The sequence below is a fragment of the Arachis ipaensis genome, chromosome B3 (assembly GCF_059453495.1).
Source record: "Arachis ipaensis isolate K30076 ecotype BB chromosome B3, ASM5945349v1, whole genome shotgun sequence".
Lineage (NCBI taxonomy): Eukaryota > Viridiplantae > Streptophyta > Magnoliopsida > Fabales > Fabaceae > Arachis > Arachis ipaensis.
This window is the reverse complement of record NC_142438.1, coordinates 134018660-134043664: the sequence shown is the minus strand read 5'-3', so window position 1 is coordinate 134043664 and position 25005 is coordinate 134018660. Positions and strand designations below refer to the sequence as shown.

At 29.4% G+C, this 25005-nt stretch overlaps 3 protein-coding genes and 1 non-coding gene across 4 annotated transcripts; 2 read left to right on the top strand and 2 right to left on the bottom strand.

Annotated features, from left to right (window-relative positions):
* The first annotated feature begins 14310 nt into the window (after nt 1-14310).
* LOC107631157 (uncharacterized) lies at nt 14311-16140 on the top strand. Its single transcript, XM_016334505.3, has 5 exons — nt 14311-14572; nt 14815-14872; nt 15066-15220; nt 15504-15579; nt 15662-16140. The coding sequence occupies exons 1-5, from the start codon at nt 14423-14425 to the stop codon at nt 15676-15678; spliced, it is 456 nt and encodes a 151-aa protein (XP_016189991.1). The 5' UTR covers nt 14311-14422; the 3' UTR covers nt 15679-16140.
* Nucleotides 16141-16364: 224 nt separating this feature from the next.
* Nucleotides 16365-18189, bottom strand: LOC110270356 (uncharacterized). Its single transcript, XM_088508959.1, has 2 exons — nt 17788-18189; nt 16365-16656 (listed from the first exon to the last, which is right to left on the bottom strand). Exon 1 carries the CDS (start codon nt 18121-18123, stop codon nt 17797-17799), a length of 327 nt encoding a protein of 108 aa, XP_088365085.1. The 5' UTR covers nt 18124-18189; the 3' UTR covers nt 16365-16656; nt 17788-17796.
* Nucleotides 18190-23680: 5491 nt separating this feature from the next.
* On the bottom strand, nt 23681-24616 carry MEE60 (maternal effect embryo arrest 60). The gene has a single exon (XM_016338095.3). It carries the CDS (start codon nt 24474-24476, stop codon nt 23928-23930), a length of 549 nt encoding a protein of 182 aa, XP_016193581.1. The 5' UTR covers nt 24477-24616; the 3' UTR covers nt 23681-23927.
* Nucleotides 24617-24875: 259 nt separating this feature from the next.
* On the top strand, nt 24876-24947 carry TRNAP-AGG (transfer RNA proline (anticodon AGG)). Its single transcript has one exon. It is a non-coding gene; the product is annotated as a tRNA-Pro (tRNA).
* The last annotated feature ends 58 nt before the right edge of the window (nt 24948-25005 follow it).

The window sequence follows — 25005 nt, the reverse complement described above, 5'->3', positions numbered from 1 at the left end:
CCGACGAAAGTATACATATAGGGGTGGCAAACGGGCCTAAACCCGCCGGGCCGGCCCGCGTAACCCGCCAAAAAAGGCGGGTTAGGCTGGAAAATTGGGACCGCCAAATAGCAAAAGCCCGCCTAACCCGCGGGCTTTGGCGGGGTGGGACGGGCTTCCCCGCCGGGCTTAGCATTTTTTTGGCAAGGGATATTTTTATAATTTTTTTGTCAAAACCCAACTTCTCCCAACCCAACTTACAAGAGAATGAAGATAAAAATTGAGTGTTTTGGATTATGTTTATTTTGTTTTAGAGACAATATTTATAATTATATTTTGAATTATGTTTATTTTGTTTTGGAAACAATATTTATAATTATGTTTTGGATGAAAACTTAGTTTATAATTATATTTATTAGATATTTATAATTACAAAGACTTTAATATTTGTGAATATAAAAATTATAATTTATTTATACTTTTAGAAATTATAATAGTTAAAAGTAAAAAATAGAAGAAATTTTTATGCCTTTATATATATTATTTAATAGTTAAAAGTAAAAAAAAAAAAGAGAATATTTGGCGGGCTTAGCCCGCCGGCCCGCCAGCCCGCCATTAGGCGGGGCGGGCTAGGATTCTGGGACCGCCTCACTAGGCGGGGCGGGCTTCCCCACTTGCCACCCCTATATACATACATAAAACAAAATACTTGTTTCTCCAAGTTTACCTCTAAGAGGGACAAACTTACAAGTTATATACAAAGTGGAGAATCTATATACATATATAAACATAAACAAAATACAAATACCAAGTCCCAAGATAGTTCTTCACTTCCAAGAGTCTCCAGAATGCTCAGTGCAGTGCCTCACGACCTGCATCTGAAAATAACAATATATGTATGGAATGAGAATCGGGGGTTCTCAGTATAGTAAAGGTGCCCACATAAATAATATATAAGGTCCCGAAAAAAGCCAGAGGCATTCCTAGAACTCCGACACTTATAATCAAACTTAAGGAAAGTAAACTAAACTAAAAAGTAGGTAACTGTCTAAGGTTCTTAAGTCCTAAATCAATTTCTAACTTAAACCTTCACTTTCTGCTTCCTCCAGCCCTCCGAAACACCGGTGGAATAGCCCTCGTCACTCTTCCGCCAGACAAGGGACCTCTCAAATGTAAGCACAAGCAAAATAGACAAGGAAAGCACAAGCATGGATAACAAGTACAGCAAATAGGACATATAGCAATTAATTACAGTCAAACAATTATGCAAGCCAAAGCAAAGTATTCTCAAACAAATCACACAAATGCACGCGATGCATGTCTGCCCTACGACTGATGAGTCTCATCTGTCAGTTATAAAGCCAACGCGACATGTCCGGTAGCTAACCCGGACATCGTCTTCTTGAAAACATGTGAGCGGTACAGTACCACTATCCTCACCTTGTGAGCGGTAAACCACCTCGATCTCCACCATCTGCAGCCGGTAAACCACCTCGATCCCCACAGAAATTTTCAATTAGAAATGAACAACCTGTGGGCGTAAATAACCACGATCCCCACCTCAACTGCAATCCTTGACAAGCGGTACACCACCATGATCCTTGTCAGGTGCATAAATTACAATTTCATAATCCGTGGACGGTAACCAAAAATAGTTTCATTTTCAAATTCATTATAAACCATTCATACATTCATTATATCTGGCATATTCGCAACCTTCCATACTTCCTCAATTAATCAATCATAACCACAATATATCATTACAGTCATTATACCCCCTCTCATACACTCACATTTCATCAATTCAAACTCAGTTTTCATCATTCTTCTTTCTCATCTCTTTCCCGGAACAAGCGGACAACGCCACTGCCTCTTATCCGGGGGTCACATATCTCATTCATTTACATATTCTTTGAGCTAACTTCAAAACCATTTTCGAATTTAAACTCTTTTCAAAAGACAAAGAAAAACTATTTATTAGTTAAACCCCTCGACAAGGCCTCTAGACTTTAGGGGAGCGATAACCAATCTCATTTCAAAATCATATCATTTAAACTCAAACATAATTCATTCTTTTCTTAAATAAATTAAAATCAAATAATACAATTCTTTCAATCCAAATTAACCAAAATAAAACTTCTCAGAATTCTTCTAAAAATTTCGACAGCACCTCCCCTAAAACTCAAACTTCTACCACCCTTCAAGGGTCCCAACCATCAGACCAAACACCTCTCAGTCATTCAGATCATTCCTAGTATCAAATCATTTCAAAATCAAACCTATTCCAATATTAAATCTTTTTCAAAAACCAACCAACTCCAATAACAAACCGTTTATAAAATCGAATCATACATCTCTCAACCAATCCATTCAATTTAATGTCACAAACTCACCATCAATTCTCAACACATCAACAATCATGTTTATTTTATACTCATCAAAGTCACAATCCAATACATACAAGTTCATCTATCCTTTATACACACATCATATACCATATACATAATCCATCAATAATTCATTCAGTTCATTCCTATCTTATAGTCTTTTAGCCTAAGTTTTCACGTTACATTATATTTTATCTACGAGAAACCAAAATCATACCTTGGCCGATTCCTCCTTAAACCCGGAACACCTCTATTATCCACCGTTCTTCAAGCTCCAAAGCTCCAATTCCTCACCAATTGAATTTTCAGTTCCCAGGATTCAATTTCAAGCTTCCAATATCCACCAATTTAACTCCAATTCAACAAGATACACGATCTAATTCATACAATACCACAATAATCAACATTGATCTCACTAAATCACCAATTCACAAGGGTTAGGATTTTCTTACTGTTAACCACGAGTCAAATGGACAAAATTCGGTGATTATCCACCGCTAGAGTATCCCTAAACCATCAAAATCACAAAATTGCTCAATACTAAAATCCAAAATCATGAATTGAAAAGGGGAGAATTGGGTGAAAAAACATGATTCTCTTACTAAATTGTTCGATAAATTTTGTAGAGAATTCTGAGACGAATATGTAGCAGCTGACGACTCGTCAATCAGAATTTTAAATTAAAAATTATGGACGATTTTGAATTTTCGAAAGTGAAGATTAAGTGTTTACTTTAAAATAATAATTAATTTATTAATTAATTATTTACTAACTACTCGAGATTTACATGACCAACGGTAATAAGTGATGCAACGCGAGTATAATATGATACAACAACTGAAACAGTTAAAAGTGATACTAAATGATACGATTAAAGGACGTGGGAGAGAAGGTAAAGAGTTTAATAATTTTTTTATTATAAATGAGAATAAAAATAATGAAATTAAGATTACTTTTAATTTAGGGATTTTTTTTCACTTGTTAAACTGTTTTTACAATCTATATATTAATTGGATACAATTAAATATTCTAATTGGTTATCTAATAAAATTATTTATATAGAATTTATTTATTCATTTCATTATTTGAATGTTCAGATAGTAACTATTTTAAGTGATTGGGTTTAATTTGTCCTATTTTAAAAACTCTTTTACATATGTATTTGTATATTGGCTAAATCAGTATAACAAAAATTTAATTTTTCTGTTAAATCCGATGAACCCAAACAAACAGAGGAATCAATATATTTAAATTTTAAAAAAATAAAAAATTTGAATATATTTTTAAATTTTTAAAAATTTAAATATTTATGAACTAAAAGATCAAAAATCTATTTATTCTGTTCTCTTATTTTAATTTTCTCTTCTTTTTTGCCACTCAGATCACTACTGGTGTATAAACAATTCACGATGATGAATATAGTGATGAGTAAAAAGGCTAATCATTTACTTTGCTTGATCAAAATTATATTCATATCCACCATACCTTAGCTTATTGTATAGTGTGATGCATTATATTATATACTTATTAAGAGGTGTCAAATTCAAGCCTTTTCAGGTTCAAGAGCTACGAACCTCCAAAAAATCACTTGTGAAAAAAGATATAACTTTTCTGGTATCAAGATTAAAGGATTATATATGTGATTATATGTCCAGACTTATGTATTCATTGCCTCAGAATTTGAATAATAATCGATCTAATTATTAATTTATTATAATGTGGTTGAACAATAATTCCCTGATTACAAACCAAATTAAAGAGGCACCGCGTCCTGACAAGCAAAGGACTTGGACCCGGCTTGCAATAATGCAATATAATTCATTCGATGCACAAAAAAAGAAGTATAAAGGGATTATTCCAATTTCCATCAATGTAAATAATGTAGGTATTTTTCTTCCTCTTCCCTATATAAGTTATATAATTAAGAATCTAACTAATTTCTTCTATCTGTATGCATGTTAGTGTTTCCTCTCGGAGGAAAATGAGGAATAGGATTTTCGAGTTTTCTAGTTGTAGAACAAAAATGGTTGAATTCTAACATAAAAGTTAAAACAAAGTTATTGTGAATTTAACGTTAGGATAACGCTTGAAATAAATAATATATATATGCCAACGAGTTATAACTCAAATGACATAACGAAATAAAAATAAAAGATATTTTACTAAATGAAAGACCTCTTATTAAATAGAGAATGAAAAAATAAAAGAGGCCAGAATCTCCACTCCTATTATTCTATGTTATCTCTAAACTTGACATTATAAGAATTTTTATCTTTTTGTAAATTAAAAACAGAGAGGGTCCCCACATCCCTAAACTTGACCTTATGAGTATTTTTATCTCCATGTGAACTAAAAAATCTCATTTAATTTAAATAGTCATTGAATTGAATTTTGGAATCTACTATAGGGCGTGATAATCTCTAACAGGTAGCGTTTGGTAGAGAGACAAAGACAAAAAAATTGAGACTGAGAGACAGAGACTAAGAGACAGGGATTGAAATAAATCTCAGTATTATGTTTGGTGTAAAATGGGATACAGGAAATGAAACAAGAATGAAACTCTAATTTAATTTGCACAAAGAATAAAATTGGAATTAATTAATTAAAATGAAAGTATTTTAAATATAAAATGTTATTAAAGTTTCAGTCTCCATCTCTAAAAATTTCAGTCCCCTGTGTCCCTACTTTTTGGAGGTACTGAAATACTGAAATTTTAGAGATAGAGACAAAAATTTTAGTACTAGTCTTTGAACTAACAAACACGATACTGAGTCTCAGTCTCTCAATCTCTATCTCAGTACCTCGAAACAAATGCTACCTTAGAGTAGTATAGTATTTTAAACATAAATTATTCGCAGAATTGAATTAAAATTTGAATATTTAAATTGCAACCTTAAGAATGTGAGACAATATTATATATCTAGGTCTGAGTGATTTATTTGAAGATTACACTCCAAAATCCAAATCTCTCTATACATATATCCAATAACAAGGGGATAATGTTGAAGACAAAGCTAACGAAGCATTAGATTCCGTGAATACACTCTAAGCTAGTCTCTAATAGCTAAGACGACATATTTTAAAAGAAATTAAGAAAAGCAAAAATGATTAATTAGGAAATGTGGGCAAATAATGGGAAAGATTAGCATGTGTTGCAATGGTGAAGCTTCGAGGGAGTTGGAGCATATTCCGTATACTTAATATTGCTAAAGATATTTAATTTGATGTGAAAAAAGCAGTTTATAGAATATATTACTTTGAAAAGAAATTCTGGCATGCAGGTCCTTATCCTTAGTTATCCAAAACGAACCCCAGAAGAATGAGGGGATCCGAATTCTTTTAATACTTCACCAATAATATATGTACTCAATTCAATTCTCTTCATCCCCTTCCATCTATATTTGTTCTTCTCTCCACTTTACACCTTCTTTAACACCATTCCCCATGTGCTCGTTGCAACCTTTATTTTAACTAATTAATATTTAATACTCCATTTTTTGTAAATTACGGATAGATACATAATCATCCCATATATTTGCTTTTGGGATACCTTCCTTTACCAACTAGCAATCTTATCAAATTCATGGCATTTGAAATTTTAATAGATCAGAGTCGTCTAGCTAGGCGTTCCATATTGATCCCACTTTATTGGTTAAACATCAATATATTATTAATCACGAGAGCATATATATGATATCCACTTAGTATAAGAATTAATTAGGTTTGATATATACATATATGCTCTTAGAATATCTTCTTGGTTATATGAATAATATTAAAAAGTGTTAGCCGTCCCTCTGCATGGAAAATTATTAGGCATGTGGATAATTTCAAGGAAAATATACTTGATTAATTAAGCACTAGGGTTTCATATCTACCAAGACAAATCTTGCAAATTAAAATGGATATATATGTCGAAAATGTTTGGTAACAAAAAAAAATCAGCAAAAAACAGTCATAATTTGTCTTATTTAGCATTTATTAATTATTGTGATAATTAATTAATGCTAAATAAGACAAGTTCTGACTGTTTTTTTTTTTTTTGTCTACCAACTCGGAGCTTCAATAATTTTTCACATTCCATTCCAGTATTAAATTATTGAAGGCAATTATATATTTATTTATGAACAATACATAAAATTAATATAATTTATTATTTTTTATCAATAATTAATTAATAATAGTTAAAAATATTAACTAAAAATACTAGTCAATATAAATTAATTTTTTTTTTTTATTTTTGAAACATAAAAATGGGAAATCCTTGTCTTCAACTATTTTCCATATGGAGAAAGGAAATGTTTCTTTCTTTCTTTCTTTTTAAGGTAGCGTATCTGTGAATTTCTTGTGATATCCGGCGCTTGAATTTTTTCAAGAATCTTTATACGAAATAAGTGAAACATGCATTATTATGATTTCCTTGCCGACCACTTAAACCAGTATTTAATAATTAATATGGCATTTAGAAAAATCTACAACTGCATCCAACCAGAGGGTTGGTATCTTTGGCCCTAAATCACAAATAGATTCTTTCAAAGATTTGATAGAACATAACTATGGGTTTGGATCGGATTTCCTTTTCTCATCTGATCGTTCCATTTTAATAGAGCAAATATATTTTTATTTTTTTTAAAAGGAGAAACACTTTAGAAAGAGAGAAATTAAAAATTAAAAGAAAAAAAAAAGAGAGAGAGAGGGGGGGGGGGGAAGGGGGAGGGGGAGAATATGGCGGAAAAGAATAAATTTTGTGTATGAAAAATACTGAAGAATCAGAATTTTTATCCTAATATCAAAGTGATATTATTGTGTATGTACAACTGTACAAGTTGACTTGAAATCTATGAGCGAGTCATAAAACGTTAATATTTAGTAACAAATTAAATTTTGTTATTTTTAACATAGTATCAGATATTTTCTATGTAATTAGGACATTTAATTTATAAATTAAATAATGTGCAATTCTATCTATGTACAGACTTTATATTTCATCAGATATTTAATCTTCGCTCGTCACGTGATATTTGTTATTTTATACAAATTTTTTATATTTATATATTATGTCAAAATAATGTATTTATAAAAAATACTACTCGTATAAAAGTAAAATATATATTTGCAGAACCAAAACCTACTAAAGATGAGTTTATGTTGAGTTTGAAATTTGGATACTTTTTATTTAAGTTTTAAATGTTTTTATTTTTTTTAAATTTTAGATTTTTTTTTCTTATTATGTTATTGAATGTTAGTTGTAATATTATTTGTGCAATGTGAACTCTTAAAATATTTTATATTTAACTAAATTACTCAGCATATATACCACTTATTTATATTTATATAAAAATATTGTTTTAAATAAGTACCATAAAAGAATATTAATAGAATTGTACATGAGAAACATCTAGCTAGGGTCAACTTGGTATGGGAATGGGAGTCCTATCCGAATAAAAAACGAAACTAGAGCAACCGCCACCTTATCCATAATCCAAGAATTCTTATTGTGCGTGTCATTCTTACAACTTCTGCTTTGAACGCATTATTGATGATCTTTTAGGTGTCAATTACACATGGACTCAAAATGTTCTATGAATTTTAAGATTTTTCAATATTTATGCGTGGTGCAAATGCAATTGTTCTAGATATAGTAACTATATAGTGACTTGGTATGGCCTTAATTAGGTGATATATATTGGTATAATGGTATATGGCCTTTATATGGAAAAAGTCAATGGCCAATAATTATATGTGTGGAAGAATAATTAAAGCCTAGTATAAATATAATAATTATCATATTTGAAATAAAAAAATCAATTACATTAATGAAATAAATTGCATTTCATAATTTTGAAATATATGTTATCAATAAATGGGCAATTTATCAAAATAAATAAACTGGCATCTAATATTATCAATTACATAAAATGTAAAACGGATACTAAAATGTATTTTTTTCATGATCTATGTAAACCGCAACAAGAGCTGCAGTTTATAAATACACATAATTCGCTACACGCCTACAGCGATTTATGTTTATATGCAAAATGGCTAAAAACTGCGACAGGGGTCTCGCAGTTTCTGTGTATATATATTTTTTGCTCCAGTTGAACATTTTTTCAACAGTTTCAGTACTTCATTCATGTCAGACATCTCATCATTGAAAAGCCCGGACGTTAGACGACCAAGGTGTGTCTTTTGCTTTTTTTTTATATGAATAAATAAGATAAAATGATTATTTCTTTAAATACGAGATGGAATTGCATATCATTTTAGTCATGGTGCCTGCTAATTTGAGATTGAAATCATTTTTTATATCTGTTCACTTACACCTGCGAAATGAGACGCCTACAAAATAGAACAGCGCTATTGACTTCCATTAGAATATGGTAGAAACTCATCTACAGTAAACTTCACATGAAGTTGTTTTTGGATATTTTTATTTTTTAATCAATTTAATTTTATTTAAATAATTATAATTTTAAATTATAAAATTTGTATTAGTTTATAATTTAAAATTTAAATAGATATAATTTAAATTAATAATTTATAAAATTGTATATATTTGTATTATTGTACTCATATGATTAATCATATTTGAGATATTATAAGTAGGTTTATTTAAAATTTTAAATTTTAATATTTTAAATAAACATACTATTATTATTTTAAAATTTTTTAAATTTAAATAAACGTACTCATTATTTTTAAAATTCTAATTATTTAAATAAAATTAAATTGATTAAAAAATAAAAACATACTAATACAATTCAAATCGTATTAAAACGTAAACAAATTTGCTGAGTCTATAAACAAATTTTACGTAAATAAATAAGTTTAGAATATTTAATTTTTTATTAAGTTAATAATTTATTTTTATATAATATCAAACATGAGATATATTTGTTGAATTTATAGTCAATTTAGTTCTAAAATTTAGGATTGAACAAGTATATTTGTTAAATTTTTTTATTTAGTACTGAGTACGTATTACCTGAATTAAAAGAGTTATGGTAAATAACAGATTAACTTGCTAATCTTATTTTTGAATAGTTGATGCAATTAATTATTTTAAGATTGTAATTTATTTTATATTTAAAAAATAAATTATTCTTAAACTTGAAGGAATAATTAGGAGCATCATTGAAATTCCATTGATTAAGTGGTAGAGAACTTAGCCAATGAAATGAACCAGTAGATGAAGAAGGCATAACCTGCAAAAAAAAATGAAAAAAATAAATAAATAAATAAACGCAACATCCTAGACAAAAAATTGATCTTTTGATAAAATTGAAACAAAATAATTAAAAGGGTCGCTGAAAAAATCAACAAAAAAATATTTGAAAAAAGAGAAAGCAAAATATCCTGAGAATTGGGCAGCATGACGGGAGAATAAAGCAATGCGCTGGGACTAATGTTAGGGGTATAGTGATGCATAGTGATGTAGAGCAACAAGATGGAGATGTAGAAGCTAAAAGGGTCGCAATTTATGCACATTCTCAACTCACACATAAATAGCGACACCCCTACCGCGGATTATGTGTATTTTGGCTTCTAATGTAATCCACGACACCTCTATAGCGGATTGCATGTATTTGTAAACCGGACCCCTGTTACGGTTTATATAGATTATGAAAAAAATGCATTTTAGTATCCGTTTTGTATTTTGTGTAATTTGATAATATTGGATGCCAGTTTATTTATTATAGTAAATTGTCCTCAATAAATCGATTTAAAAAATAAAAAATTAGTATTGAGGCTCCGATTAGTTGATGTATAAGATGAGATATAAACACAAAGACACATACATTAAAGACAAAGACATAAAATATATGTATATATGCGTTGTGTTTGACAAAAATAATAAATAAGATACAAATATTTAGAAAAGACTAAATTATCTTCATTCAAAAAAGATTTGAAGAGATAAAAGGATAAATTTTAAAAATTTAAAAATTGAATAAAAATTTAAAAAAAATAAAAAATTAGTATCTTATAAATTGTGTTTTAACGTCTTCTCAAATTAGATTGTACATAAATTTATGTCTTTATATTTATCATCTATATTTTTCTATATCTTTTTAAAATTTGTGTCTTACCAAATTAAACAACAAACATATAATATCATATTCATGTCTCAATGACACATAAACATCAACCAAACACTAGCTGAGATATCCTTAACAAAAGGATCATATTGCTTATTGATTTACCGATGAAGAATGTCAAGGACAAATTCAGTTATGTGGTTCATTTCTAACATGAAAGAAGTTAGGTAAGCATGCATAAAGAACTACTTCATATTCACCTATCATCATATGCTGTAGGCTATATATAGCCACAAGCCCACAAGAGTGGTGTAGTGTACTGGCGAAACTTAAAACAAAATTTTGGGGAGATCAAATAAAAAATAATTGTCAAAATATTTTTTTATATGGACCTCATTTAAGATAAGTTCGTCTAATCTCATCTCTCTGGTTTGGGTGATACTGTCAAATTTAAAGTCCTTTTTTCAAGATCTCGTTCCAAAAAGTTAAAGTTAAAGTCATCAGATATAAGTTTTTGAACTTTTGAAGGTTATATTTCACTTTCTTTGTGATTCATTAAAGTAGAAGAACTATTTACATGTGTTGATATTGTAAAAGTTATATGTTCTCCTTCTTAAATATTAGCATTTCTCTTAAAAAAATGTATCAATTTTTTTATTTTTCATTATTATTTTATATAAAAATTTGAATATATGTCCTATAAAATATATAAAGAAGAAGTTAGAAGGACAAATATTAAAATTTATAATATTTATTGAATTTTTTTTATCAATTTATACAAATACAATAATATTAATACTTATTGAATATTCTATTATTTTTTATCATATAAAAAATTAAATTAAATAAATAGTAAAATATAAAATAATATTAAATTAAATAAATAAAAGATATCTAATTTTTTATATTTGAACCTAAAGATAAAAAGAGTGTTGTTTATTGAACTTATTAGATACTTTAAGTCATAATAAAGTATTTAAGTCAATTAAACTATTTTTTATCTTTTGAAAAAATAATACTAAATTTTTTATCTTTTGAAAATTATTTATCCTTAAAATTTAAATTAATAAAAAATATATAAATAATTACATTTTTAATACATTTAACTACTATATATAAATAAATTGTTTCATATTAATGTGTAGTATAGATAAGTTTTATATATCTACTAATATTCAATGAAATATTTATCTTTCTAAAATTGTTAAGATGTTAGAGTTAAGATAATAATAAAATAATTAAATAATTAAATATTTTTATATTAAATATTAGAATACACAACGTCTACATGTCAGGTTAGATTTGACCAAAATCTTAATTAGATTCATATTAAAAAAATAAAATTAAATAAAGAGAAATTCTCCACATAACATACAAGTCATTTATTTTTTCTTCTTTTTCTTTCTCTATGCCTCCTCTTTTTTTTCTCCTTCTTCTTCTTTTTCCGTGCTTCTTCTTCTTTCTTTTCTTACCTTCTCTTTCTCTTTCTTCATTTACGTGCTTTTTTCTCTGTTTTCTTTTTTCGTTATTCTCGATGTCCATTTTTTTTTGACATCAAACTCTGAAATCGTTTTTGAAAAAGAAGAAGCATGAGGAAGAGAAAGAGAAAGAGTTCTGCATGAGGTGTACTTCAACAAATTTTGGGTGTATTTCTTAAATCCTTTGGGTGTATTTTCGTAATCCGTTGGGTGTATTTCTGTAATCCTTTGGGTGTATTTTTATAATCGTTTGGGTGAATTCCTGTAACCGTTTGGGTGTATTTCTGTAATTCTTTGGATGTATTTATGTAATTGTTCAGGTGTATTTCTGTAATCGTTTGGATGTAGTTCTGAAGTTCCATTATCTTCAAAACGATTTCAAAGCTTGATTTCAGAAACCATGAAAATCGAAAAAAAAAAAACGAAGAAAGAATACCAGTGATAAACACAGATAAAACAACGAATGAAAAGACAAAAAGAGAACGCACAAAAGAGATCAAATTTGACAAGAAATTCGTTTTCATGGAAGAAGAAGAAGAAGAAGAGTAGGAGAAGAAGAAGGAAGAGGAGAAGAAGAAGAAGAAGGAGAAGGAGAAGAAGAAGGAGAAGGAGAAGAAGAAGGAAGAGGAGAAGGAGAAGGAGGAGCACGCCATGAAAATCGTATATGGGTCATATGGGTCAGTGTATTTTTTGTTAAGTTTATCCCAACTTGTATGATGACTTATAAACCAAATGACTTGTATGTGTAGCACTCCTCTTAAATAAAATATATAAGTCTCTTATTTCTAAATCCTATTTGATTTGACTCTATAATCTGCAGATCAAATTAGAATTGAATAAAAAGATACAAGGGATTTCAATTTCTTTAGGAAATTTTGTTTTTTTAACTTTTTTTATTGTATATTTTTGGATAGTTTTATTTTAATACAAGAAAAATAATGTTCATTAAAATTTATTATTTTTATTTATTAATTAATTTTTTAAAAAAAAATAAAAGAGATCAACACACTAAAGTAAAATAAACAGAATTAAACAACCAAAACATACCGGCAATTCCAAAAAAATAACACAAAAACAAAAAAAAATCCTCATATCATTTCTGGCATAGCCATCAATTACACGAAGAATGTATATATCTCCACTCGTCACAGCTAAGCATGGTTATGTTGATGATTTCTTTTACACTTTTGTTTTTGTTCTGAAATATCCTTCTATTCCTTTCCATCCAAAAGTTCCAAATAATCGTATAATAAAAACACCTCAACCACTGCTTTCGATTCTCTTTTCTACGCGATTCTTCTGTCCAACTTAAAAAAATGGTCTTTCATTGACCCCGGAAAAGACCATAATCAGTCATATACAGATATCCACGCACTCCATAACTGCCAAGTAAAATCACAGCCAAGAAATAAGTGATGGACTTGTTCAACATCCTTGTTACATAAAACACAACTCTTATCATCCTGACTAATAATTTCGAACCGACTTAATTTTTTCTTAGTATTCACCCTGTCTATCAAAACAAATCAAGCAAACAGTTCTATTCTTATGACCTTCTAACATTTTTAATAATAAAAATTAGATAATTAATAAAAAAATCTAATAAATAATTTTTTTATTTTTAATATTTTTAGTCAAATTTATTAAACTATATCTACAAATATAATATTAATATTTAATATATTTGTGAATTGGATTGAATATAAATTAGATTTCCTTTTATACATATCTAAATATAATATAATCATAAATTGAGTTAGAAAATATTGTAACCAACTAACATAATATCTATCTAAATATATTTTATAAATTATTTGTGTCATTATGATCAAATTATATCGTCATTTATAAAAAGACACTTTGCGTTGTCTTTTTACAATACATTAATTCAGCGTATCATGTATTTGATTACTATTTATTAAAAGACAAATCAAACTTGTGACATGCTATATATAATTTGTTGGTATTAGCGAGACTAGTTTTAATTTTGTATAGAATAAAATAAAAATTTAAGTATAATTATAAAATTAATAATTATAAATTATTACATAAAATTGGGATAGAAATTTGGTCTTAAGTCTCCAGAATAAAAGTAAGAAAAAGTCTAACAAGTCAGTAATTTTATTAAATTTTGGTCATCATGTAATCAACAAAAGAAGAATAAATAATTCTATAAAATTTTATATCATTAATAATATCATTAATAACTATTTGATAACTACAAATCACAAAAGTTACTGAGTTGTTAGATTCCTCTAAAAGTAATAGAAAGAATGGGACAGGGAGGTGGCAAGAGGGGTTGGGATTTGGGCATGGCGTCCAAATGGGGCCCAAAGAGAGAAGCCACGTGTCAAAGAAGAGAAGAGAGAGCACATGCACATGCTTATGCTTATGCTTATAAATACCCCTCTCTTCCTCTTTGCTCTCTACCTTCAATCTCACTCACTACACATCCCTCAAATCCAACACGTGCTTCTCTCTTTCAATCTTATCCATTCCCTTTGCTTAATTCATCAAATACTAGTTACTCTTGTCATTCATGGACAACAACAAAAAGAAAGCTTCTTCTTCCTCATCATCCTCTTCCACCACCAACTTTGATCATCTTTTTGGTCCCAAGGATCCCTCTACCATGTCATCTTCTTCCACAAGCATCTTTGGCTCTATTTTCCCCCCTCCTCCTTCCACTGTATGCATGCCTCTTAACATTTATTCTTCATTCTCCTCTTGCATGTTCCTTTTTTCTTTTTTTCTCTCACATAACCTCCGCCTCTCTTAATAATTTTGGTCAATATTGTAATTATTCTACTATATACGGCATTAATTACTTGAAGCATATTAACTTTGCACCTCTCTACAGGTTATATATATATAATATGTGAAGGCCTTATGGGAATATATATAACTAACATATGACATGAACAAATTTAGGTTGGAGGGAGAGATTCAAGGAAGCAGGAGGTGGGATTCAAAAATTATGGAGCACCAGGTTCGTTAGTATAAAATATATACTAGTTGAATTTATTTGACTTATTAGTACTACGATCCCACATTTGAATAGTACAAACAAAACAATAATTGATAATATGTTGTCTACATAGAGGGAACATATTTAATTTGCTTTATAATATAAGTTTGAATGTTTAGGCGGTTTGGGTAATATAATAGTGCTTGGTTTGCAGGTAATTACGGTAAAGGTGAAAGCAGTTGTGGCAACAAGAATGAGACAGTGGAGCCCAGCAGCTACTACAGTTCATCAATCTACTATGGTGGTCAAGAAAATTATTCCCCAAAAACAACATCATCATCAACCAGGACCACTGAATCCCACCATGCTGTGAGTGCCTTAATCCCCATCCTTTACTTTATTTTCTGCTGGTCCATGCATCACACTTCACACATATTCTTTTATTATTTTATTTAATTGGCTACTATGGACCTGCACCTCACACTATAGCTTATCACCGTTACAAGTTTGTTAACCCTCTCTGCCATCTGGCATATGGTAGTTAAGTTAATTTATCTACACTTAACTGACCATTACTTCATTCATTAATTGCACTTTGAGCTTCACTATATACATATATTTTAGATAAATTAAATTTGTGTTATTCGTGCAGTTTAAGAAAGATAAGAAAGATGATGATCCCGATGGTAACGACTCAAATAGCGCCTCAAGAGGAAACTGGTGGCAAGGTATATACATACACTCATCTCATACTGTTGTTTATATACAATAATTAACCTAATTTTGATCATTATTACTTTTAATTTTCAGGTTCCCTTTATTATTGACACACTACACGCTTCTTAACTCCCGGGCCATGTTGCAGGGTGATGTGAACTCTGAAGAATTAACTATATATAAAGTGTATGATAAAATTAAATAAGAGATCAGATGCTAGCTAGTGCTGGTTAAGTAGTATATTAACAACATGGGTGTTTTTTTTAATTAATACCAAGCAGGTCGCATCACATATACATAACGTTAACTGCACATAAACTAAAGTAGTTAGCCCTTAATTACCATCAAAATCAATAGTACTTAATTAGTACACATATAAATTATAGTTGCTCCCTGCTGCTCAGTTTGTTTTTGTAATTTTATTTTACATAAAAGGTTAGTTTCGTCTTTGTAGCTGACCTTCAGCTTTAGACTTTAGGTCTTGTATTGTTACAATCGTGTGATCTCTTAGCTTGTTGCATGTACTTTCAGGTTTCTGGATCTATATAATATAGTGTATCCTTTGTAGTTTACATAAATGTCTTTGCTCTTCTCTCTATCCCTTCTGAAAATGACATGCATGTTTATATTGTAAGAAATTTGATAATATAAAACGCGCTGACAACAAAATAAACCACAGTGAGGATAGCAACAACAAAAGATAAAAGAGTGTACTAGATGATAGTATTATTACTTGATCCAATATAACCAACAAATTAAAATAAACCACAGTAAGGATAGCAACAACAAAAGAGTGTACTAGACGATAGATCTTATATTATTACTTGAAAGGCTAAGAAAGCCGAAAGCTATTTATTTATTACATTATTACTTGAAAGGCTAAGAAAGCCGAAAGCTATTTATTTATTACGTTTAGATTATTACAATTGAACATACACGTGTGAGCTGCTATATATACATAGCGAGCTCAATTTATTATATATTAACTATAGAACAACTATTATTGTAACTTGAACTTGACCATATGGCATAACTTCAAGCGCCATATATAGCTCACGCTCTTAGCCTTCAAGGTATGTGATCATATGCTGCAAAATGATCATGTGAAGAAAAATTCAATACGTAAGCATATCGTTAGAATTTCGGCCAATACAAATTGTATATACTCTAAATCACTTGTTCCTTTATTATAAGTTAAATTTTACGGCCAATACAAATTGTATATACTCTAAATCACTTGTTCCTTTACTATAAGTTAAACTTTCACTTCAGTATAATTAATCGGTATTTGAAAAGCAAAAGAAGATATCACATTGAATTTAAGAATAATTAAATAAGTCCCACTGAATAATATGGTTGGAAGAAAATCTGTTTTTTTATTCAGTTTGGTTGTTTTCTAGTTCATCGCATCATGAAAAAAATTTTATATTCTAAACCGTTTAAGTTGTGATGATTTGATGAACTAAAAGAGATTAAGAGAAAAAGAAAAATAAGTTCTCATTGTTGAAGAGAATGAAAAATTTCCTTAAAAAATATTTGTTGAGTTATTATATTTTATATACTATGTACTCTTTATGTACTCTTACTAAAAAAAATAATTACAATAGTAAGTCTATTAATTGAAAATCGATCATCAGACTAATTTAGTTCATGATAAAAATTGATTATCAAGTTTAAAAACTGAAAAATTTGGTCAAAAAATTTAATAAACGAATCAAATTAATTTTATTTTTTAGTGTTTAATTAATTTAAAATAAAAATATTTTATATATAAATATATTATTTTATTATATTTAGAACATAGTTAAATCTTTAAAGTTTTAAATCTCTAATTTTATTGATTAAATCTCCAATTTTACTGATACTTAATTCGATTTTTGTGATGTTGCTAAATAATATAACCAAATTTAATTTAAAATTATGAACTAATTTTTTTCAGCTAATAATCAATTAATTATTTGTTAGGTTTTGAATTTTTTTTATGTTTAATTAAATATTTGTTTACTACTTTGTACTGACAGATTGTTAATTAAAAAAAAACTGAAGGATAGGCGTGAATTTATTGTTTTTAAATGACATATTTAGTTATTTAGTTATAAATCTGATGCTTTTAGTCTAATAATTTAACCACGTATTTTTAATTCACAACTAAAAAATAATAAATTATAATGTTCTCTAGCATCAATATTAAAAAAAAAGAAATTAGTAGATTTAATGACCTGCAAGGTTTAGGGGTTGTCATGATAGGCGTGGTGGCAGCGAGAGGGGATGGTGATGGCGACGTGTGGGTCGACACCGATTTTGGTGAAGGCATCGGAACTGAAGACGGTAACGAGGCATTGGAAGGAAACGTTTTGAAGGTCCTGGCAACACTGCCTGGAGACGGGTGCGTACAAGTTTTTTGCTGGTTTCTCGCAGTGCCTGAGCTTATGAGTGAGTATCCTCTGTGTGCTGAACTTCCCGCATGGCCCGTAATGCTTCTCGCTTTCAAGCTCAGCCACTGTCACCCCTATCACCAAACTCAAAACCACCACCAACAATATTGACTTGTTCATTTTCGATAACTGATTAACTGATGATGTGTCTATGTATGTATCTATGAATGCTGTGTATGTGATGAATATGATATGATAGTGCTCAGTGTTAAGGACTATTTATAGCGACAGATTTGCTTCACTAATAACGAAAACCCAAATGCTAGTTTTCCTTTAACTTTTATTCTTTAGTCATGCACTATAACAAGGACGTTGTACGGCTTCTAAAAGTCTAAAACAATGTTCCAAAAGCATATGGTTTTTGATTAGTTAGAGTCCAGAAATTATGTATTTATCCATATTAAAATTTTTTGGAGCGATAAATTAAGAAAAAGCTTAGAAAGCCAACTATATTATAAACTAATTAAGCCAACTTCTTTTTATTATTGATTTTTTGAAATTTAAAATTTTCGGATAATAGAGAATTATTACTTATTTTGTTTTATGATAGACTTATTTTTTAACTAATTTGTTGAAATTAGTTTTACCCTAATTAGTTCTCTAATAAAACCGATAAATTAAATGCCACCCATTAGAGTGTTACAAAAATATATAGCGTGGAATTTTTTCAGTTAGGAACTACCTATTATTTTAGGTAGTAATAAATATTTTTTATTTTTGAATTAATGCTAATTCATTTTTATTTTTTTATATTAAAAATATTGATCTCTTAATTTTTTTATTATGAAAAAAAAAGATGCTTCATGATGAAAATAAAAATAAATATTAGAGTAAAGTATCATTTTTGTCCCTAACGTTTGGGGTAAGTCCCAAAGATGTCCCTAACGTTTCAGTCGTCCTATTTAAGTCCCTAACATTTCAAAATTGACTCAATATTGTAGGGATCCGTTAATAGAATTGACGGCGGGACAAAATTGAGACGATTTTGAAACGTTACGGACTTAAATAGGACGAAAACGTTAGAGACAAAAACGATATATAAAAATAAATTTTAATTTTATTTTATTTTTCAATAATATTAATTTTTTACTGTATCTAGTATTTAATTATTTTTTAATTATATCTAAATAAATTACACTTAATCACATTACTTTCATTTTAAATAAATTTATTTTTTATAATTTTAAAGAATTTTGATACATTAGAGACAAAAGGTATAATTTATATTTTATTGTATATATATATATATATATATTTTTTTTGTAAGTTTATATACTAGTTATTTTACAAACATTTCATGATAACTAGAAATTCTTAAGAGTAAAATTATAAAAAAATAATTTATTTAAAATAAAAGTAATATGATTAAGTGTAATTTACTTAAATGTGATTAAAAAATAATTGAATACCATGTACAGTAAAAAATTGATATTATTGAAGGATAAAATTAAAATTTATTTCTATGTATCATTTTTGTTCCCAACATTTTCGTCTTATTTAAGTCTCTAACATTTCAAAATCATCTCAATTTTGTCTCGCTATCAATTCTGTTAATGGATCTCGAACGGCAGAATAACATTGAGTCAATTTTGAAACGTTAGGGACTTAAATAGGACGATTGAAACGTTAGGGACAACTTTGAGACTTACCCCAAACGTTGGAGACAAAAACGATACTTTACTCTAAATATTATTAATTTTTGTATATTTATGCATATTATATTATTACCTACATGCATATTTTTTAATAAAATAATCGACAACCAAAATAATTATTAAATATGTTATGATAGAGTAATAAATTTTTTTATAATAATATAATCAATTTTTTTATGAAAACTAAATATAAATTTCTATACAATGTCAATCATTGATTGACAACTAATTTTTTGTTAAAAAAAAGAAACACAAAATAATTAACTTATATAATTAAGATGTTCAAATTTGATTATAATAAATGTTTAATTTAAAAATTTTAATGTATGCTTTTAAATACATATTTTTTTATGATTTTAATATTTTTTTTGGTTATGTACCAAAATTTTTCAATTAAAAAAATCGTAAATATGAACGGATGCTTTCTATTGGCGAATGAATAATATAGTAAGTTAATAACATATACTGCATGCATGTCTTCAGTTTTGGTCTTTTAACGACAGGCTGTACGATACTACGATTATAGATAAGTCAAATCTAAATTCTCAACCTCTTGATTTTATGTATTTAATAGGGTGGCAATGAATAGATTAGATAGAATTTGAATCTAATCTTATAATTTTATTCGAATCGAAAACTTTATATAAAGTTAATTCTATTGTATTTGCGAGTAGAGAATATCTTAATCTTAATTTTATTCGTTTTTAATCTGAGTTATTATTTAAGAGATAATATTATTATATAATTTGATGATAATTTAAAATAAAATTAATTTTTATGTAAAAAAAAATATATTAAATTATTAATTAATAATTATTTTTAATAATTAAAAAAAATTTGTATTTAATAAAAAAAATTTTATTCAATATCTACTTAAAATAATTTATGATATATATATATATGCGACGTGATGTCGCCCCTAGTACTAAACATATAATTTGGTATCATTCAAACTTCAAAGGGAGTAGCTAGCTAATTCTACTTTGTCGTACATCACAAAACTTGGATCTTATTTTAGTAGTTACAAACCTATGTGAACTGTACTTTTGCTCGATGGCTTTTAATTTCTCGAGGTTCAAATTCAAAAACAAAACGCACCAATGGTAATGCAAATTTTGTTGACTATTTTGGAGTGTTACAATGTACCAACTTTAAACTTGGGGCATGATTTAAGAAATAATCTAATCGATACAAAGAGAATGTATACTAAACAGGTAGAGTATAATTCTGGTTCTTAAGATTTTTGAAAATTAAAAAAATTAATATTTAATTTAATTTTTATTATTTAAAATAAATTTTAATTTTATTCCTAATGTAAAGTTTTTAATAGTTAGTCAATTCAAATTTTTTACACTTTTACGGCTGAACTATAATGAAAATTAAAGCAACTATGCAGACGGACAAAACTAGGGGTGTACAGACTCGGTCCGGCCTGAATGTCCGGTCCGGTCCCGAACACTTTAGGGGCTAATTTGGTGTGATTTCATCGGGTTTAGAGCTGGGTAGGGGTCTCAAAAATAGACCCGGTCATTATTTTGGATCGGATTCGGGCCATAGCTCGGGTCACTCGAAGTCGGCCCGGTGGCTCAGTCATCATACACAATTAATATTTTATGTTATTAGTGATGGATCATGACTATTCTTATGTGGAATTTAAGTATTGTAAACCTTAATATTTTGTGTTATTAGTCATTATAAGACTATAAGTTAATGTTTTATGTTTAGAATGCTTAAAATTTTAGACTAATGCATAATATTGTGTTATTTGTATTAATTCAAATATTTAGTATTATTAGACAATATTAGTATTGATTGTGATTTTGTTTTAGTATTGATTGTGGTTATGCTTTAATTTTAAAGAAGGGTTGGTTCTTGTTATATTTTTCTAAGTGAATTTTACCATGTTAAATAATGGTTGGAGTCTTAGAAATTTGGATATTTTTACATGCTAGCTTACAAGAAGGTATCAACGTATAGTAATGTTAACGGCCCGGTTTTTACCCGGTATAATTGTGGCTCGAAAGTGTATTGGTTTCATCGGGTTTAGGGTCGGGTTCAGGTCTAATAAATAGACCCGGTGTATATTTCGGGTTGGGTCTGGGTCACATCAAACCCGGCTTCACCCGACCCATGTGCACCTAGACAAAACAATGTCCGAAAGCTTGTGGTTTAATTTTGAATCAAATCAATATGTATATATTTTTGTTTACTATAAGGAGACAATAACAAAAAACGAAATCAAAAGCAAATCAAATAAAGTGGGCTAATATAAGCCCACACTAGTTGCTACTTATAGAACTTACTACCAAGAAATCCAATTGCTTGAAGAGTTTATAGCTGTAATGTACGGATACTAACACGGATACAAGATACGACATGATATAAGACACATATAAGACACGAATACAAGACACGACACGATATAAGACAGACACAAGACATGACACGATATAAGACACACAGACACGCGAATCTAAATTTTTTATAAGACACGGGAACACGACATATATAAAAAATATAAAATATTTTTAGATAAATTGTAATGATATTTTGATATTTTATTGATATTAAAATATAAATTAATTTGTTAAGTATTTTTAATGTTTTTTTTAAAAAATATTTAAAATATTTTTTTGTTTTAATAATTAATAATATATATTATTTCTAAACTCATTTCAAGAATAAATATTAAGAATAAGACTGAACACGTTGATACATGTTGTAATTAGATGTGTCCAAGCGTATTTGAAAAAAAAATTTTTATTTTTCATTAAAACATGGTTAGACACAGAAGACACGCGTGTCAGATAAGTATCAATAAATCCGACACGCGAACACGACAAATTAAGGAAGTGTCCATACTTCATAGGTTTTTAGAATTTTGATACTCATTACTCTTATTAAATCCGAATCAATAACCGTGGCTATAAACCAAAAAAATAATCCATGTTTAAGTTAAAACAATTATGAATGGTTACTGCACTCCTAATAACAGGAGTAGATTTTAATATTTTATAACAGCATAAAGGGAAATTAGACTCTGAAGTCTGAACTTATTTTTCTTTTTGACTGCATCAACTATAACAAATTAGAGCATTCCCACTTTCACCAAGGCCAATAAGTAGAACAAACACAAGGGAAACGTACATTGTTGGATCTTCCTTCTCTTCAAAGTTCAATTCAAAGCTCAATTACTTTTTAAGCCAGCAACATTTATGGTGATAAGGCAACTAAGAAAGAGTGATTGAATGCGAGTCAGCATCATATGGCTTGCCAATAGGTTTGTCCCACCACCCTCTGCATTAGGGTTTTTCCCTTAAGAAGAAACCAAACACAACCACTACTCTTTATGAGAAGACAACATCATCAATAAGCAATTAAAGACAACAATAACAGCCTTACCCTGTTCACTTAAAGCTTTCTTGCCCTCTAAGCTTCAATAAAAAGTAACCCTTATTTTTCAACTTGTTTTTTGTTTCATTATCCTTTCGAGATTTCTATCATGCTCTAAGCAACCCCGCACATTACTTGATTTGAACCCCCTACACAGACTTTAGCAGTTGGCATTATAAGGCAGAAAGGCACAAAACCAAAGGCAAAATGCTACTCTGTCCAAGTATTACCACAAAAGCTGTTAAACTTGCCAAGGATACAAGGAAACTCTGTCCCCATGTGCATACAAGATTAAGCCAAACAAAGATGTTAGAACCACCAAATGATCTTATCCTAAATCTTACACAATTTTCTTGAATTTAGTATCATCTACAGAGAAGTGATCACTTGAAGAATGAAGAAGAATGTAGCAGCTTCTAATTTCCACTGCATTACTTATAATATTTGTATTGACGAAAACTACAGATTATATTAAAAATTCAAATTCAAAATACAATCTCACTTCAGATCATAATCATCCATACCTTACTAACTATGATTCACAATATCAACAATTACATTTTACATGAATATGAATTTAATAACTTCACCAGTCCTCATTTAAAGTGATACTAACTACAACACCATGATTACATGGTCCAATTCAACCAAACTTTCCAATTCACCATCTTACTGTGTTTCATTCCAAACAAATTCAGCACAAAAGAAAACAATAATTACAACAAAAACCACATAAATTAAAATTAGTCACATCACGGAACAAGATTTAAATAAATAAATTCAGGATTTAATTTTCGAATAAGAAGAAACAAAAACAGATTAGTCCCGTTCATTCAAGGTGATTGCAGAGCACAAAGTACAAAAAGAACAAGAACCCTAGCGAGTAAAAGCGTACAAAACAACGGAAACGTAAATGAGGAGGGCGATGGGGACGAGTATGAGAAGTGGTACGACGGCGGCGTAGGCGTGGGAGCTGCCGCAGGCGAGTGTTCCAAGCTTGATCTGGACAACGTTGACGAGTGCGAGCATAAGGAAGGCGCATCCAGCAACAGAGCCAGCGCCGGAGACGAGCATGCCAGCGCGGAGGGCGGAGCGGTTGATGCGAGCGGCGATGAACTCAACGGCGGCGGGGTAGTGGATGGAGAAGTGGTGGTTGTTGTGACGGGAAAGGCGGATGGCTTGCTTGAGGGCGAGGGCGACGAGGCTGGAGAAGAGGAAGGAGCTGAAAGAGTAGACGTGGAAGGCGACGAGATTCTCGGCGATGGCGGCGGTGGGAGAGCAGGCTGGATCGGCGTTGAGGTTGTTAGAGGGGTCGTTGGGGTTCCAAGAGAGGCCGACGAAGACGGCGAGGGTGAAGAGGGAGTTCACGTTCACGATAGCGTCCAGTGCTGTAATGTGGAGCCTCGTGAACGACGAAGACGACATTGCGTTTTGTTTCTTCGTCGTGATCTTTCCAAGCGCGTCGTCGTCGGAACTCCACAGTGTCTTTGTCCTTTCCACTCTTTCTTCTCAAAGAGTAAAGTTTGCTAAACCAAAAGAAAAAAAAATGTTTCTCCAAAGTTCAAACAATTTTAATTTTCTTTATGGAAAAAAAAAATTCATAAATAATTATAATTGCCATGTGCAATTAGGACTTTGGTCCGCATTCCGCAACCTGATTAGTAAACAGCAGTATTAATTAATTAACCATACAAAATCAATAAAAAATATAAAATATATAGTAATTAATTTTGATGACTAATTTTAATATATAAAAAGTATTTTTATTAATCAATAGTGCTTAAAAGGTTCAGTAACCTAAATGAAAATCACTGAAACAAGAAAGGGCATTTGGTCTAGTGGTATGATTCTCGCTTAGGGTGCGAGAGGTCCCGAGTTCAATTCTCGGAATGCCCCACTCTATTATGATATATTTTCAATTACATTTTTTCCCCATCAGTGCCCTTATTCCTTC

Coding starts and splice junctions, on each gene's coding strand:
- LOC110270356 (XM_088508959.1), bottom strand. CDS start 18,123: ATGAACAAGTCAATATTGTTGGTGGTGGTTTTGAGTTTGGTGATAGGG.
- MEE60 (XM_016338095.3), bottom strand. CDS start 24,476: ATGTCGTCTTCGTCGTTCACGAGGCTCCACATTACAGCACTGGACGCT.
- LOC107631157 (XM_016334505.3), top strand. CDS start 14,423: ATGGACAACAACAAAAAGAAAGCTTCTTCTTCCTCATCATCCTCTTCC. Junction 14,573..14,814: donor TCCCCCCTCCTCCTTCCACT/GTATGCATGCCT, acceptor GAACAAATTTAG/GTTGGAGGGAGAGATTCAAG. Junction 14,873..15,065: donor CAAAAATTATGGAGCACCAG/GTTCGTTAGTAT, acceptor CTTGGTTTGCAG/GTAATTACGGTAAAGGTGAA.